Source organism: Mytilus californianus, unplaced genomic scaffold (assembly GCF_021869535.1).
Source record: "Mytilus californianus isolate M0D057914Y unplaced genomic scaffold, xbMytCali1.0.p SCAF_3, whole genome shotgun sequence".
NCBI classification, from domain to species: domain Eukaryota; kingdom Metazoa; phylum Mollusca; class Bivalvia; order Mytilida; family Mytilidae; genus Mytilus; species Mytilus californianus.
The window spans coordinates 48,696,197-48,715,383 of NW_026262679.1; the positions used below are offsets into that span (position 1 = coordinate 48,696,197).

The 19,187-nt window shown below is 32.1% G+C and overlaps 1 protein-coding gene and 2 long non-coding RNA genes across 3 annotated transcripts in view; all 3 read right to left on the bottom strand.

Annotated features, from left to right (window-relative positions):
- Positions 1-2,013, bottom strand: part of LOC127734753 (lon protease homolog, mitochondrial-like) — a 35,134-nt gene extending 33,121 nt beyond the window's left edge. Inside the window, exon 1 of the mRNA XM_052244758.1 lies at positions 1,451-2,013. Coding sequence (XP_052100718.1) covers positions 1,451-2,008 — 558 coding nt within the window. The 5' untranslated portion in view covers positions 2,009-2,013. The remainder of the gene's footprint in view (positions 1-1,450) is intronic.
- Positions 2,014-10,696: 8,683 nt separating this feature from the next.
- On the bottom strand, positions 10,697-14,467 carry LOC127734765 (uncharacterized). The gene is made up of 3 exons (XR_007997745.1): positions 13,482-14,467; positions 11,816-11,876; positions 10,697-10,939 (listed from the first exon to the last, which is right to left on the bottom strand). It is a non-coding gene; the product is annotated as an uncharacterized LOC127734765 (long non-coding RNA).
- A 60-nt stretch (positions 14,468-14,527) lies between these two features.
- LOC127734764 (uncharacterized) lies at positions 14,528-17,276 on the bottom strand. Its single transcript, XR_007997744.1, has 3 exons — positions 17,194-17,276; positions 16,064-16,126; positions 14,528-14,896 (listed from the first exon to the last, which is right to left on the bottom strand). It is a non-coding gene; the product is annotated as an uncharacterized LOC127734764 (long non-coding RNA).
- Between the last annotated feature and the right edge of the window lie 1,911 nt (positions 17,277-19,187).

Here is a 19,187-nt window from a genome sequence, read left to right on the forward strand (position 1 = left end):
AGTCGTGAAAATATGAAAGTTTTCAAGTCAAAATTAGACTTTTTTAATGTTATCTTTTCTTATATAAATTGAAATTTTACATGAACACATCGTGGACAGTGATTTTTAGAATAAAATTAAAGAAAAAGAAAAAGCACCAGCCAAAGTATAGATCCTTCCATTTTCTGTATTTAGTTTTAGAAGATATTTATCATGCAGTTGAATAGTCAGGAATAAAATAATTGTTTTAAACAGTCTTCAAAAATAACTTTTATGACTTTTTTCCTGTTATGTCAACATTTATTAGGGGACAGTTGTAATATTGAATAAACTTTTGACACCTGCTTGCCATATAATAGGTAATGCCCTGATAATCTAGTCACCTGTTATTCTATTTACCTGTTAAAATCAAACCTTTTCAAGAAAAAAAAATATATATTTTAGAATGTAGGACAGAAAGTCACAGGACAAAAAGTCACAGACAAAAAGTCACGGACGAAAAGTCACAGGACAAAAAGTCACAATTCAGTTTTGAGATTATTTTTCTCTTAACAAGAAAACACTAATTTAAAAAATAAATTTTTGATTTTTTCTTGAACTATAATATATGAAGCAACTTTGTAATTAAAATTTATTCAATAAATATCAATGATGATCAAATAATTGTTATGATAACAAAATGTCAAAGTGGTTTGGCACTTAAATGGCTTCATGGTGCTAAGAAATATATCATTTGCATGATTGAAATTTAATAATTTTTCATTTATCAAGGCTTATGAACAATTTCCTAAACTTAAAAATGAATAAATGTAAAAAAAGAAATTATTTGAAGATCTTTCTCTTATATATTCAAAGAATTGTCTACAAATTATTTGTGACTTTTTGTCCTGTGACTTTTTGTCCTATCCAATTTGTGACTTTATGTCCTGTGACTTTTTGTCCTGTTACTTTCTGTCCTTTTACCATATTTTATACCTGTTGAAATAACTGATATAGCAATTTTATATCCATACCTAAACTATGTTATATCATTACCCATAAGAACTGAATAAGTCATCATTCATTCTAATAGTTGATAAAACATACCAATATCAATCCTTTTTATAAAAAGTTAAAATAATTTCCCCTATCAACTAAGATTTAACTACTATTGATAGTAAAATCTGTCAAAAGAACCATGAAAATTTCAATTGTCCAGTATTTGCCAGTATTGACCACTTGAGGAGTATTGACCGGGGCGGTAAATACCGGTAAATACCACTGGTAAATACCGGGGGTGGTATTTACCGCCCAACCTTGATACCACGCCAAAACATCCTACAGGAAACACAATCTTGAGATGCATATTTCATTAAGTACGATGTACAGCAAAATAATCCTTCTGTCAAGGACAAATTAAACATGGTAGATGGAGAAGAAAAAAATTAAAGTATATGAATTGCATGAAAATATCAAATGCATGTGTACTAACAGTTATTAATTTTCTAAATCCTGGGAAAACAATGTTACGGTTAATCGTCAAGACAGGTAGGTTTGGAAAATAATCTGGGACTGTAATAGGAGCTAATAATGTATTAGTTGCAGATGTTGTTTTTTCTTCCGGTGCAGTATCAGCTGATCCATCCTCTTGCTCTCCTCCACTGCTACTGGCTCCATCTTCACCATCACTACTGCTACTGTTACTGCTACAAAATCTTTTTGAAATATTAAATGTTGAGAAAGGATCATTTCCAGTAAAGGCACTACTGTTAAATCTATTGCCAAGAGAATAAAGAGAAGAGAAGTTTCTACTAATTGCAACTTGGGATTTTTGCAAAGGCAGACAAGTATGATGCAACTGTCCTTTGACCTCGTTTCTGTAATCAGTATTTGTATGAATTGAGTTTTTACATATACATGTCGTTGCTACAGGTTGAAGAGTAACTGTTCTATGAACTCCAGCACTCAAATGTCTAGATATTGTCATACAAATACGCAATTTTGCCTGTTTCGTAACACACGTGCTGGAAATTCGACCAAAAGTCGCCATGTTGAAAGTAAACTTCCGGTAAGGCGGTTCTAAATTTTGAACTTGTGACGGAGTTCATTTTTGTCAGATTTGCGGAAAACAAAACAAAATCACACAACAGCAACATAACACAATCAAAACATAGAAAAAACAAAACAAAAACAGAACAAAAACAAAAACAAAAACAAAAACAAAAACAAAAACAAAAACAAAACAAAAACAAAATCAAAAACAAAATCAAATACGAAATCAAAATCAACATCAAAACAAACACATACACAAAAAAACAAAAACAAAACAAAAAACAAAAACAACAATCATGCCCATATTTGTTTGACAAACCATTGTAGTTTACTCATACAACTTGTAATTTTCATAGTACTAATTTCTATTTTTAAAAAATGAAAAGTTTTAAGCATATCATCAGTAAGATAGCTCTGATATCATTTTATTCACCATAACGGACGGAAGAAAATAATCAGGCAAATAATTTATTTAAATTTAAATTCAGATGTTTATTCCCATATAAACTTTAAACATTTTAAGTTTATGACAAGTAAGACATAACTGAGACTTAGTATATAATATAACTGAAAATATTCAATATATATAGTGCACTATCATGTAACAGTTTGATTACAGTAAATAGTCCAGAGTCCCCTGTCTTCAGTTCTTATGAGGTTTTTTTTTTATTTATGTGTATAGAGTTGATGGATTGTGCATAAAAATCACACTTTCTTCAGCAGATAAATCTTGAACAGAAATGTTTCTTTCCAAAGATTACTTAACAAGTTTTCTCACTTCCCTATTTTGTTCACAAATTAATAACAAAATGTGTTTCGTCCTTTAATATGTTATCATGATTTAAGACATAATCTCTGCTCTCTAGGAATATTAGAATGTCTTCCCTTTTTTCAAGTTATATTTATGTCACTTTCATTGCCTATTGATTCCGAAAGATAATAATTTATAGCCTGGGATCCTGGCTCACTGCTCGACAGTAGACCGACGAAGTATTAGATTCAGGATGCCAGGCTAAATAATTTATAAATAAAGTCAGATAACCGTTGACTCGACAGATATTAGTCAGGGTAACGGGTTGGATACGAACCGAATTTTGATTTCGGCTTTAACGCCTCTTTCTATTAATGAAATTTTGAGAAAACTGCCAAATTGTTGTCCCATTTCAGATTTTACAATTTATATTAAGATATGAACAATTACATTACTCGAAGAAAAAAAATATCAGTTCGCTACGAGCTAGGTATCCAAGTAATATAAGATCATATCACGATACTAATTTATTGGCAAAATATTTTTCATAGTTAGGACATTATGTGACAAAATGGTTCTGGCATTGCAACTTCTACATTCTATATTGATCATAGTTCAACTTTAGCAAAAAAACAATCTTGAAGTAATGTTTCTGCATTTAGTTTAGTTTTTGGAAAAAAAGCTCTCTACTTTTGCATGTTTGAAGAGGGACGAAAGATACCAGGGGGACAGTCAAACTCATAGATCGAAAACAAACTGACAACGCCATGGCCAAAAATAAAAAGACAAACAGAAAAATAATAGTACAGATGACACAACATAGAAAACTAAAGACTAAGCAATACGAACCCCACCAAAAACTGGGGGTGATCTCAGGTGCTCCGGAAGGGTAAGCTGATCCTGCTCCACATGTGGCACCCGTCGTGTTGCTTATGTGATTACAAATCCGGTAAATAGTCTAATTCGGTAGGTCACATTCGTGAAAGGGAAGGATATTGTAGTTACGACATAAGGAACATATCCGATATCATCTGTGAAACGGTTATTCCATAACGGTCAACTGGCCAACTCGTGATGGCGTCCGTAATATTTACGAAGGGATGATTTCAACTTCACCATTTGGAACTCTTGGTTTAATAGCTTCCTTGTGAGCAGCAATCCTCTATGAAGGAAATCATGATAGGAAATACAAGCCGTGAAGCAACAACAAAAAAAAGAAGCCTAGGTTGAATTTGTTTACTTATTTGTTGAATTCTTTATTTATTTTCTTAAAGTCAACTCGAACCGTCTATAATGCCAAATGAACTCCAACAAAGTATAAACATAGAGTTTGTGCTTTTATATGATAACATGTTATATTTTACATAAAAGTATCGTTTAATGTAGATTCTTATTTCTACTTCATCACGGTGATTGTATATATTGAATAAAATCTTCATTAATTCATTGAATAAACTTATGAGTAATGGTAATTAAATTAAATCAATAAGCAATAAAATGTAAATTATTCTAAAAAGAATCTACCAAAATATTTCAAACGTTATTTACTCATACAGCTTTCAAACAACAGAAATTTATAAAAAAAATCTAAGGAGCGTCATTTAATTGTAAACGCCCCAGTTGTCGTTTTCGTCATTTATATATACTCAAAATCGACGTCAAAATTTTATTAGAGACTACTTCTCTTCAGTCACATTAAATCATTTATTTCGTCAAAACTCTTATTCTATACTTAGTCTTAGTTGGCGTTATAGATGGTTCGAGTCATCTTCGCTAGCCAAGGGTTACGATCCACTTTCCTCCTCTATCTTCGCTAGCCAAGGGTTACGATCCACTTCCCTCCTGGAGAGGAGGAAAGTGGATCGTAACCCTTGGCTAGCGAAGATGGGTCCGAGTAGACTTTTAGACGATCCAAGTTGACTTTATATACGGTCCGAGTTGATTCATTGGTGGTCCGAGTTGTCTTCATAGAGTTAATTGTTTTTTTTGTAGACCAGGCTGACTTGTCCCGCACCCGTCAAAAGACATTAGGTTTCCAGATAATAGAGGCGGTGGACAGGAGGGCGGGAACCCGGGAGTAAGAGGGGAGTGGGAGTAAAAGGGGGGGGGGGGTCAAGAAGCGGGAGTTAGGGGTGAGGGAACCGGGAGTAAAGATCAAGATGATTTTCCAAGATCAAAGGGGTAAAATTCAAAAAACATCGTAAGGGGTTCCACGGAACCGTGTGTCAGTCGCCTGCGATTGCTGCTGTCAGTGTAAAAGTGTAATGTTGGCTTAAAAAATGAGTCCATTTATCAATAAAATACAGAATTAAAAAAAAACTTTTTCTTTAGATGCTATTTCTTGGTCTTGAAGATTAGCTTCTGTCCATTTTTCATAACAATCCATGAAGGTTTACAAATTTATCATGTCAAAAAAATTTAATCCCAGACCGTCTGTAAATGTTAACTGTAAAAAACGAAGTTTATCTTTCAGAAAAATACTTAAAATGAAAAAAAAAATATTTTCAAAGGTTTGCTTGAGACATTATCTCTTAATCATTAAAAAGCTTCTGCCAAAGTTTCATAAAACTCTATGAAGCCAGGTTTGACGAAGAAATTGATGTGTAACAAACTTTAACCCCCAGACTGTATCTACTTGTTAACTGTAAAACAAATAAGTTCATTTATTAGTAAAATACGGGGAAATGAAAATAAATGTTTTCAAAATTTTGAACTGGATACTGTCTTTTGGTCTTAAACAAGCTTCTGTCCAAATTTCATAAAATTCCATAAAGGTTTAACAAAGTTATTGATGTCTGAAAAACTTTAACCTGACTATTTATCTGAATGTTAACTGTAAAAAAAACTAATATAAAAATATGGAGATGTGGTATGATTGCCAATGAGACAACTATCCACCCAACTTGCAAGTTCAAACGAAGTGGATGTAAGCAACCGTACGGCCTTCAACAATGAGAGAAACCCATACTGTAAAGTCGGCTATATAAATCCATTTTTTTGCAAAAAACGGAATAAATATTTTCAAATTTTTGCTCTGGATACTGTATTTTGGTCTTAAACAAGCTTCTGTCCAAATTTCATTAAATTCCATGTAGGTTTGACAAAGTTATGGATTTCTAAATAAACTTTAACCACTGACAGACTTAACCTAAATAGTGACGCCGCCCACGTGCACGCAGACGACGGAATCGCTAAGTCGATCTCGCTTTCGCGAAATAAATTTCGCAGGCTCGACAAAAAGAAGGGTAATCAATCCATGGTTACAGAACGATGGCAATTCGTCATAAAGTGAACTAAAACTTTTAACGACACATGATAAATGAACAACGGTTCTCGACTTTGGACAGGTGCACAAAAAACATTTGGCCCTAAGAAACAAATAAGTACTAGTAAGTGATCACAACTGACATATTGCGGAATGGGTACAAGCAATTGGAGGTGGACTGGTAGGTTAATCCTGGTCGGTTTGATCATTCCCAACCCATCTAAAGGTACTTTTGGTCTGTGCTCCCTCAGGGACTTTCTATACTAGTATATAGACTGTCCCTGCTCCCTGTAGATTCCTCTGCATTTGCTCGCTTATTCTTGGCTTTCTGTGCATGTTCTCTTTTGGTTATTTTGTGTTGTTTGTGGTATTTGTATTTGTTGGTCTTCATTTTAATTGGTTTTACACGTTATTTCCCTTTTTCTGACATTGACTACATTTTTACCAAATTAGGAAGTTGGAATATAGGGGAGGGAAGTGGGAGTATAGGGGGAGGAAAGTGGACGTAAGAGGGGAGGGAAGTGGGAGTAAGGGGAAGGGAAGTGGGAATTAATACCCCCTGTCCACCCCCTCATAATAACTGGAGTATAAGTGAATGGATCTCTATGAAATTGTACAACACGGTTCTATGCCTCAAAATGGTGGTTGGGATGGATTATGAGGGTCATGGCCCAAACCGTTTAGGAATTAAGGTGGCCCCTCATGGGCGTGTCCAAGTAATTACATAATCACAAATCTTTTGCCAATATAATCACATAATCATTAATTATTTTTTTAAACAAAATAAGGGAGATACCATTTGATTTTTATGGGGGGGGGGGGGGGGGGTGGCTAGAATGAAATTTGAAAAAAAGGCAGGACAGGAGTTTTAAGTTATAAAGAAAAAAGGCAGGATGAGCAACTTGGCAAAAAAAAAAAAGGGCAGGATGACAATTTATGTAAAAAAAAGACAGGATAAACTAATAGAGTGAAAAATAAAAATGCAGGACAAAATTTTTCATCCTGTATTTAGATTTTGAATTTTTGAGTACCGTTTTTAAATAGGTCCACATTGAGATCCAAAGGGTCCAAAATTAAACTTTAAAAATAAGAAGATGTGGTATGATTGCCAATGAGACAAATCTCCACAAGAGACCAAATGACACAGAAATTAACAACTACAGGTCATCGTACGGCCTTCAACACTGATTAAAACCCATACAGCATAGTCAGCTATAAAAGGCCCCAAAATGACAAATGGAAAACAATTCAAACGAGAAAACTAACGGCCTGATTTATGTACAAAATAATGAACCATAAACAATTATGATATACAGCAACAAACGACAAGAACTGAATAACAGGCTCCTGTCTTTGGAAAGGCACATACAGAATGTGGCGGGGTTAAACTAGTTTGAAGGCGCCAACCCTCCCCCCTTACATGGGACAGTGGTGTAACAGTACAACATAAGAGTAAATTATAATTAACTGTTATCACAGAGATATGTCTCGCTTTTTTGTAATTTTGATTATGCAAATGTTGAAATTAAAATGGCAATACTTAACAAGTTAGGCTAATATTCAAAGTCAATGAACCATGACTCAGGTACATGGCTAAACCATCTCCATGTAAATGAGATGCGCCAATGCAAATACAACTGCATACCAAATATCATTGACTTAATATAAGTTGTTCCCTTTAAACAAACCTAAACACAAACATTAACTTGTAAACTATGTAAAAGTTTCAAAGTCAATGAACCATGAAGAGGGGGTGGTGCTATATAATCTCCATGGAAACGATACTTACAAATGCCAATAAATTTGCATACCAAATATCATTGACTTAACATTAGCAGTTCATCTTAAACTGATCTTATCACAAACTAATACATGTAAACTAAGCAAAAGTTTCAAAATCAATAGGCCATGACTGAGGGGATGGGGCCAAATATTCTCCATTGAAATGAGATGTGCTAATGCTTATACAACTGAATACCAATTAACATCGGCCTACCACTAATGGTTCCCCTTGAACTGACCAATTGTTAACTAAGCAAAATTTTCAAAGTCAATAGACCATGACGAAGGGGGCTGAGCCAAATAATCTCCATGGAAATGAGATATGCCAATGCTTATACAACTGCATACCAAATATCATTGACCTACCACTAATGGTTCTTTATAAACCGACCTAACCACAAACTAATACATGTAAAATAAGCAAAAGTTTCAAAGTCAATAGACCATGACTATGGGGCAGGGCCTAATAATCTCAATGGAAATGAGATGTGCCAATTCTAATACAACTGTATACCAAATATCATTGACCTATCACTAATGGTTCCCCATAAACTGACCTAATACATGTAAAATAAGCAAAAGTTTCAAAGTCAATAGACCATGACTGAGGGGGCAGGGCACAATAATCTCCATGGAGATGAGATGTGTTAATACTAATACAAATGTATACCAAATATGATTGACCTAAAACTTGTGGTTCACCACAAACTAGACCTAATCACAAACTAATACATTGTTGACGCCCTAAACAGCATACCTATGTCTCGCTTTTAGACTCCGTCAAGCGAGACAAAAATCAGTTGAAAAGGATTTAACTCATCAGATAGATACAAAGCAGAAATACATCTAACAAAAACAGAGTGGACGACTGGCATGGTACTTATACATCCCCGCATCAGACAGACACCAAGTACAGATGTGAAAAAAAACCTGAATAACTGGGGTTGTATTATAAGCTGAATCTAACAGTGTATTTAGATTTTTTTATTTTGGGCCCCGTTTTCAAATTGGTCCACATTAAAGTCCAAAGGGGCCAAAATTAAACCTTGTTCGATTTCAACAATAAACTGTTATCACAGAGATATATCTCGCCATTTTGTAATTTTGATAATACAAATGTTGAAATTAAAATTGCAATACTTTAACATGTAAGTAATGCAAATATTCAAAGTCGATGAACCATGACTGAAGGTACATGGCTAAACAATCTCCATGGAATGAGATGTGCCAATGCTCATACAACTACATACCAAATACCATCGACTTATTATAAGTCATTCCCTTTAATCAAACCTAAACACAAACATTAACTTGTAAACTATGTAAAAGTTTCAAAGTCAATAAACCATGATCAGTGGTGGGGCTATATAATCTCCATGACGACGATACTTGCAAATGCCAATAAATTTGCATACCAAATATCAATGACTAAACATGAGCAGTTCATATTAAACTGATCTAATCTGTGACAAACTAATACATGTAAACTAAGCAAAAGTTTCAAAGTAAATAGACCATGAACGAGGGGGCGGGGCCAAATATTCTCCATGGAAATGAGATATATCCATGCTTATACAACTGCATATCAAATATCATTGACCTACCACTAGTGGTTCCCCATAAATTGATCTAATCACAAACTAATACATGTTAACTATGAAAAGTTTCAAAGTCAATAGACCATGACTGAGGGGGCGGGGCCAAAATTATGTCCATGGTAATGAGATGTGCCAATGCTAATACAACTGCATACCAAATATCATTGACCTACCACTAGTGGTTCACCATGAACTAGACTTAATCACAAACTAATACATTGTTGACACCGCCGCCGACGCCGGAAACAGCATACCTGTCTCTCACTTTTTGACTTCGTCAAGGCGAGACAAAAATTGAATATGTGGGGTTCTTTGATATGCTGTATCTAACCATGTATTTAGACTTTCGGCCCGCTATCAAATTCATTCACATTGAGGTCCAAGGGGTCCAAAATTAAAATTTGTTTGATTTCATCACAAATTGAATTCTTTGGGTTCTTTGATATGCTGAATCTAACCATGCATTTAGATTTTGGATATTGGACCATAATAAGTAAATGTCGAATTCAAAATTTTCAAGTTCTTAAGACCACTTTCATTCTGTGTCAGAAACCTATGTTGTGCCAATTATTTAATCACTATCCATATTCAGAGCTGTATCAAACTTAAGTGTGTCCATACTTGTCCAACTGTTCAGGTCGTATCAAGCTGCCCCCTGTGGAACATTTCATTTTAAAATAAAGCCTATATAAAGCCTATCTATATCAAAAGGCTTCACCTTCAACGGACACCAGTGGCGGATCCAGAAATTTTCATAAGAGGGGGCCCACTGACTGCTTAAGAGGGGGCCCGCTCCAGTCATGCTTCAGTGATTCCCAATATAATCAACCAAATTTTTTCCACAAAAGGGCGGGCCCGGGCCCCCTGAAAAACCCTCTAAATCCGCCTCTGGACACACCTTGTTCCATTGTGCCAACATGCAAAACTTTTAATGACGTCTGTAAACTGATGAAAGTCTAATGGATGCTTTGTAAACCAGTACACTAGTACTTCTCAAATAACAATTATTATACAATTTTGTTTATTATTAAGCAAAATACAATGTACAATAATATCATGCATATAAAAATAATGAAAACATATTTATACTGTAAATTCAAAATAATTTGCAAACATTTATTGCTTGGGATTGTTAAACATTCGACAAAAAAAGTTAAATTAATTATTGTCATTTAAGGACATGTTGCAAATAGATAATGCTATCACAATTTTAAAATATAATTTTATTTTTGCTAAATCTATCCCAGTGTAGCAATTTTCAGTAAAAAAATGTATAAAAAATCTGTGAATTTTCAGTAATATGAAAATAAATAACAGCATTTAAAAACAAAAATTTGTGAATTTACAGTAAATGGAAAATAAATAACTGCATTAAAAAAAATTGTGAATTTTACAGAATTGGAAAAAAATTACAGCATTAAAAAAAGAATCATTTGGCTTTCAGAATTATCATTAATCTTATTAAACAAAAAAGCAATATATGATTATTATTGTCCACAGGATTGACCACACAAGGCAGCAGCAGGAACACACCTGTAAAAGAAATAACATAATATTTCATTTGTTGACAATTCATAGTAATTAATTATAAATAACATTAAAATATATGAATTAGGTAATGTTTAAATATTTGAGTGGCAATTTTTCTTTTAAATAGACAGATATTGTTGTATGTAAAATATTTGTTTTCTATTCAAATCTATTGATTTACCAAATAGTATTGCTATTGCAATAGAAATTGTGCAGCTAAAATAGTTATAAAATGGAAAGCCATCTTACTACACCAATTTTGATTTTCAAGGTGTTAAATCACTATTACCGATATTGCATTAATCATTGATTGAGTGTAAGACAAGCGCAGAAGCTATTAAGCTGAAAATTTTTAAAATTTGCATACATGATAAAATTATTCAGGCTATTTTGATAAACTTTCATTGTTTGGTTCAAGTTTTATGACATTTACTTTTTCTCCATATATTGACTGAAGTAATGATTTCTTTGTAAATTTGTATTGAAATACAAAATAAATAAGAAGCCAAGTTTATTATAATAAAGACATCTGATCTTTGTGACAGCACTTGCCATTTCATTTCAAATGAATTTGAGGATTATCTCCCCTTTTCAAGTAAACACAATTCTTTATTATCATAAAAACAGTGATTCTCTTTATGATTCAGTACATGGTCATTAGGTAAAAGTTTAAAGATGGAATAAGAGAAAGTAGTTAAAAAGGACTATAAACCTTCTGAACTATAAAAACATCTGATTTACATCTATTAAGGTTACAGTAGAAAATATAAAGATGAAATATAATTGCAAACAATAAAGATTTATAGAAATTTAAACTGTCCATTATAAGGATTACATCAATTAATTAAATTTGTGTGTGGCAAATAAATATAGTCTCACCTCGAAGCATATCCAATTGCTACCCCAGCCAGTACCCCTAAGGACAAGCTGTGATGCTAACCTGTAATACAAAGTTGAATCAGTTATTTAAACTCTTCCAAATAATCTACTGAGGATTCATTGATTTTCATGGGGATTGAGAAAAAAATCAGATTTCTGTGGATTCATTAAATTTAACGGGGATTGAGGAGAAAATGGATTTCTGTGGATATTTGATTGAAAGTTGATTGATAGAAAATTGGTACTTCGATTCAAAATTGCTTCACCATTACTCACAAAATCCAGTGGGTATTCAGTTTAAAACTTGACAAAAAGAAAAAACATCAAAAACAATCTCTTTCTAAGCTTGGCAGTATTTTTACCATTTTGGACAATTATGTTCCCCCATTCCTCTGGAGCTGAATATCTTCATGTAATTCAATCTTTTCTAATACCTGAACCATTATTAAGGTGGATAATTGGTATATATTTCCTCAGATCGAATTTTCTTATACTTTGCCAGAATGTCGATTTTTCCATGCTTTTATCAAAAATATAATAAAAAGTATGGGTCACTGTGCTATTTTTCAAGCTACAAGTCGTGCAAAATTTCCAAAATTTGCATAGATTGTTCATGAAAAACTTTTTTTGTGAATAAAAAGAAATCTACGAGATAGAATTTTGAAATAAAATATGAGAAGATAGGTTTTAAAATATGCTTTAAGAAAATAAATAGAAAAAGTGGTGTCACCCACGTTGTTTTCTTGCTACAATAATAAATTGAAAATTTCTCTATCAATCCTCATAAAAATCTTACTATTTGAGTCATCTCCCCTTAAATGGCTAAGTTGACAATTTGATTCGAACAAACACAAATATTTGGTATGTGATAAATCAGTTTCAATAATGCAATAAATTACTTATTTTACTTTATTCCAAAAAACAGTCTAACCCTTTAATTTCCAATCTGTCTCAAAATTTGAAGATTTAAGCAAAGAACTAGACCTATTGTGAACTGCTATTTTACAATCCAAGATGGCGATATACACTTAATAAAAAATAATTGTTACCCTGCTGATTCATGTGCTGTAGTAGAATGAAAGCCTTACAATAACCAATGAAAAACTGACCAATTATTATGTTTTATTTGCTATAAGTTTTGTATTATCAACTTTCAATTTGTAAACTGATTAAGAATTGAATGCTTCTTTTTGTCAATTTATTGGGGTGTAAAAGCGTTGACCGGTTCATTTTGTATGAAGCACAGAAGGGCTTCATTCTAAAAAAAAATGTGCACACTGTCAATGCTTTAACAACCCTACACAATTACTAAAAGAAGCATTCAATACTTATAATTAAATTTTTTGCTAGGATCATAACACGATTTCTATCAAGTTTTTCTTTTATTTACCTGTGCACTTTATTGTGAAAGCTCGTGTGAAATGAAGGTTAATTTCAGAATGACGCAAGATTGCTGTATACTAGCCAATCAAAATAACGTATTATAATGAAACATACATGTAATGTAATTATATACAAATGACTATGGTTGCAAAGATGAAACAAAATTATGTTATGTATAAATATTGATATCCTAAAATCAATGTCAATAATAGAAAAGCATCATCAAGAAAATAATTGTTTTAATGCCTTTACTTTATACAGTTTGTGGAGTATCTAAACTTACCACAAACATTTCCTGGTAAAGCCTTAGACTTGGTTGATTTTATTGACCATTTCCAAAGAGCTGCTATCCTGGCTGCCAAGATGGCTTTCCCCGTATCAATGTCAGTGAATGAATGTCCTCCTCTTCTATGAGTTTTGTCAAAACTTTAAGACACTAGTTCATAAAAGTCTCCCAGGTTATTTTTGTTCAAAACAGTTCATTTTATCACTTGTCAATGTATTTGTTTTCCATTTATTTCTAGAAATACAGTTCTTCAAAAATATCAGATGTATGCACTTTCAACTGATCACATTTTTTGAAAATTTACCCAATAATAGTAGAGACCAAATAATTTCTCCCACAGCAAACAGTGGTGGATTCAGGGGGTGGCTTATAGGGTGTATGTCTCTCTTTTGATTGGAATAAACATCAATTTTTAGTAAAAAATCATCAAAAAAAATATTCTTCTCTTCTATGGAATTACTCCCCCAACAACCCTCTTTTCAGAAATCCAGGTTCCACCACTGGTAAAAATCTATTATTTAGAACTTTGTTTACACTTTTTTTTATTTACAGAGCTCTAAATAATAGCTTAGCAAACATCTGATATGTAAAAAAAATATACAAATATCATTAATTATGTTGATTAACAAAATGTCTGGTTATTGCCTACACTGAAGGATTAGTTAAACATTACTATTACCTCCCCTTGCCCCAATTTCACCCTCTTTGGACTTCATCAATCGCAGAACATCTTAAGTGATTGGCTTTAGTTTGATACATTTAGTCAGTAATATGTTTGTGATGGTAAGTAAATGACTATAAATAAATTTGCTACATGTAAAATCTTAAATATATCATCAATATTTCAAAATAAATCAAAAGGAATTTTAATTTCCATTTAAAAAATATAAATAAACATTTTTTGAAGGATTAAACACAATTTTTCACCTTGCTCTCTTTTAACAAAATAAAAAATTCAATTGAATAATAAGAATTTTATAAAAAAAAAAAAAAATCGAATAAATTTCAATATGAAATTTAGTACTATCAATTTTCACCCTAGATGTTCTTTTTAAACTATGCTGTTTGCAAAATATACTAAAAAAAAATTAACATTGGTTTTATTTTCTCTTTTTCTCTCTTCTGTTAGATTCTCCATTCTGAACGACTGGAAGTGTTAACTAGACAAGGACCATCTGTTCAACACAAGTTATAAAAGATTAGCCATTTTATACCAGGGACAATAAGAAATTTTTCTAAATTATAAATTTAAGTTACCCAGTAATTCAAACTTCTGATCGATTCAAAATGGAGAATCATTACAATTTCTTTTTCTCAAAACACTAAAAAAAATTATTGCTTCAATTACATTCTTTTACTTATTTACAGAATTGATTACACAGATATTTTATGCAGTCACAGTAAATACCATCCTGAAAAAGAAATGAGATTCTTTTTAATTCATTTGTCATAAACTGTTAAAAATATTTACAGCAAAATAATAGTAAAGTGGGAATTACAATAATAGTGTTTCATAGCGATTATGTGCAAAACTTCATTTTTTAATTAAAGAGATTTATAAGTAAATGGGAAAACAGTTTGATAACAAAATAAATAATGTAATAACAAACTTTAGAAAAAAATTGTTTTTCAGTATTTATGTATCTTGACACCTCTTTTCAGATTTTTTTATACAGAATTATTATTGTTAACATTTAAATACAGGATGGATGGATGGCTGTTAAACGTCCAGTGGCAAATTATATGCATATTCAGGACAAGAACATGCAAGGGCAATGTTAATATGAAAACTGCCTTTACTAGACATACTGAGCTACACTTTTAACGTGCTAGTTCACAAGGTAACAGTCCATAAGAAGACATGTTGCCCTACCTGTACACTTTATTCTGACCAGTCTTTGCTCTCACTCCTAAATGAGGCGTGATTTGGGGAAAATACCAATTTTCAAGTCTTTGGTTTGACACAGATGGGGATTGAAATCACGACCTCCTGCATTCAAGACAAAGACATTATCATGAGACCACCAAGGCAGTTATAAATACAATTAAAGATTTTTTGTGAACATGCTCACATACCCCATGCCCCTCATTGTCACTGGGCAAACAAAATCTCACCAGATTCCTAAGTTCAAAGACTCATAACTCCTAAAAAACTGATAAAAATTTCTTGTGGATATGCACATCTACATATTATGTCCTCATTAACTACAAAGTTTCATGAAATTCAGTTGTGCTGTTTCAGAGGAGTTGCGATGACAAACTGTTACAGCAGTATAGGACAAAATTCTATGTTCAAAAGGACATAACTCCTAAAAAAAAAATTGATTCAATTTCCTGTCAATATGCACATCTACATAGTATGTTCTTACTAGCTACAAAGTTTCATGAAATTCTGATGTGTGTTTCCAGAGTAGTTGCAATGACAAGAACATGACTGACAGATGGACGGACAGGTCAAAAACATTACACCCTACCTACGTGAGGTACAATAAGATCATCTGAATATGATACAATAATATAGAACATTTACATGATCTGAGATAAGAAATTCATAAATCTATATAGTGTTTAAATCTTACCATAAAAGTCTGCTCCAATTGCCATTTCCAGTCCCAATCCTTGTGGTCAAACTGGAAGCTAACCTGAAAAATGTAATGTTTAAACATTCAAAATTGTTAAGAACTTCCATTGGTATATTGTATGTATATATAGAAATAGACTATATATGACTTAAGTAAAAGCAGATGCGAGGGAAATATCAATTTTACAGCAACCCAAGAACACACAAGTTTAAGACTTCAATGTAATCAATTGGGTTCTTCACATTTAGTCATATAGATTCGAAATACAAATAATTTCCCAATAAGCGACAATAGTATCCCTCTGAGATAGACTTTTTAGATCGAAACCTTGCTCAGAATTAAAGGGCTGGAGTTTAAAAAATAATCCTCCATTTTGATAAAAAAAATAATCTGACCTATTCAGTTGCAAAAAAAAAAATATTTTGGCCTCAATTTTAGGAAGGATGATATGAATGATGTATACAAAAATTGTCTTGCTTAATATTCTGGCTTCATTTAAAATCCCAGGCCCCACCCCAAGAAAATCAAATGGTCCATGCACAATAATGATACTTCAGTTTAAGAAAACATGATTTATTTCTTTGTCTCTCTAGTTTCTATGTTATTTGTTTTTGTGCCTCATACCGATCTATTGAGTTAAGCCAATTGCAACTTATTCTTACAGTTTGTTGTTATGTTGTGCTGTAACACCACTGTCCCAGGTTAGGGGAGGGTTGAGCGCTCACAAACATGTTTAACATCGCCACATTCTTTATGCACCTGTCCCAGGTCAAGAGCCTGTAGTTCAGTGGTTGTATTTGCTTCATGTCTGTCATATTTGTTTTCTATTGAATTATTTTTTTCATGTCAGGCCTTTTACAGCAGACTATACTGTATGGGTTTTTCTCAATTTTGAAGCTGTTTGGTTGCCTATAATTTATTACATCCACTTCATTTAAACTTTGGTGGATAGTCATCTCATTGGCAATCATGCCACATCTCCTTATATTTACAAAGGTTTATTGTAACCTATAACGATATTGATTACATATTTTTTCAATCCTCAGGTCACATAATTTTTCCTATATTTTTTTTATAGTATATAAATGAACATATCATTTGTTTCAAAAAAGGTATTATAAACCTACTTATATCTTAGCTGTAGTAGGCCACCAAGCTGTTCTCCCAATACCATGAAACATGTCCCAGAAATAACCTAAAAGGAATGAAAATTGACACAAATTATATATTTTTCCAATTTAACTAAACTATCATCCTTAAACTTTATAAAAAAAATTCCGTTTCTTACTACCCAATGATATAGCATCAGTCCTGTCTGTGTAAAAAATTTTAGAGCTGGAAAAAGGTTTGATTTTAATTCCAACTGCACAAAAATTATCAGAGTAATCTCCCATTGAATGAAACATTATTGTTTGTTTGTACTTGTCTCCCCTTAAAGATAATTAAATTTGATATCATAATTGTTTTCACATACCTTGTAACTTATTATAACATATATGAAAATGATAAATGAACTCATTATTGGTGTTATGAATGAGAATTTCATTTCTATAGAATCTATAAAAATTGTATGGCTTAAATAAACTTGCCTGATTTCGTTCATGGTAAAGCCTCCGACTTGTTGAAGATCTAGTTAACTATCTTTCTTGGAGCTGCTATTGATTCCTTACAGCTTTTAATTGTTTTTCGACATAGGTTTTTATGCTATCAAAATCCACTGTCCATTTGAATAACTGAAATGTCTGCTTCATTCACAATAACTTATAATATACAGTTTGTCACAAAAATGTTTATTTCTTTTCTCACAATAATTTCTTTTTTTCCGATAAAGATGATTTACTGGATTATTGCAATGTATTAAGTACCAGATGTGCGTTAAAACATATAAAATATTTTGAAAATTTCAGAAAAGTTGGTTGTAACCCACAATTTCTTCCACCCTTTAAAACTATTATCAAGAACTCTGCTTACAGAGATTTTTATTTACAAAGCTCTATATAATAGCAATAGACTAGCTAACAGACATCTGATATATGTAAATACTTATACACATTTAATATACATAATTAAAAAACGTCTTCTTACTGCCTACACTGAAGGAACTTACAGTATGAGGAGTTAAACAGGGGTATTACCTCCCCTTGCCCTTAAATTCAGCCTGTTAAGACTCCCAATCCATCACAACTGAAACACAGTACCTGTAGTGATAGGCATTTGAATGATACATTTAGTCAGTAACATGTCGGTAATGGTATGAAATTAAAAATTAAAAATCAATTAATTTTGTTGACTGTCTCTTTTTTTTTCTGAATTTGTGCAGAGTACTCATGGTATAGTCATGAATAAAGTGTGTCTTCTACAAATATAGAGATAATGTGTCAATAAAATTGAAATTAAAGTCATATCAAAAATCAACATTACAAAATAGTTGGCAATAATATTAAAAAGACTTATGGTTTGGATTCCAAGTAGTAAATTTTTTATCCTCTGAGAAAAATATGCTGTCTTTAAAAGATCAAAGTACAAAATGTATTCAAAACTAATGAATTTCTTATTCTAAAATTCAACAAACTTAGATGAACTATATATATGAAACAAAATAAAAATTGCCTTTTTGTTTTGTTTTTTTTTGTATGCAGAATTTGTCAAAATTATGAAATATGAAATCAAGTATCTAGGAAAATTCTAACTGCCTTTGATTGACTTATTATCTCTGATCACGATTGTCTCCCTTGCAAACTATATAAAATCGGAAATCAACATCTTTACGTAGATCTTACAAAATTATGTTTCAGTGCTCGTTATGATCAAGATAGTGCAATTGGGACAAGTGGTCAAAATTGTGTAATGCTCGCCTAAATCATGCAAGTTGGTACCAATGAGAATGGAAATATCTAACGTAAGTGGTTTTAAACTTCATATATTACAGCAAAATATAATGTGAAAATCAACACAGGGAAAAAAACTGAAACCTAGATGACTTATTTCCTGTGAACTAGTATTTAGTATAACCCGGGGGATTTTTTAAGAATGGTTATGTTACATTTTCAACATTCACAATGTTAAATGGTTTAAGGAACTATTCACAATGAGAATCATACACAAGTTTAATTTTAAAATA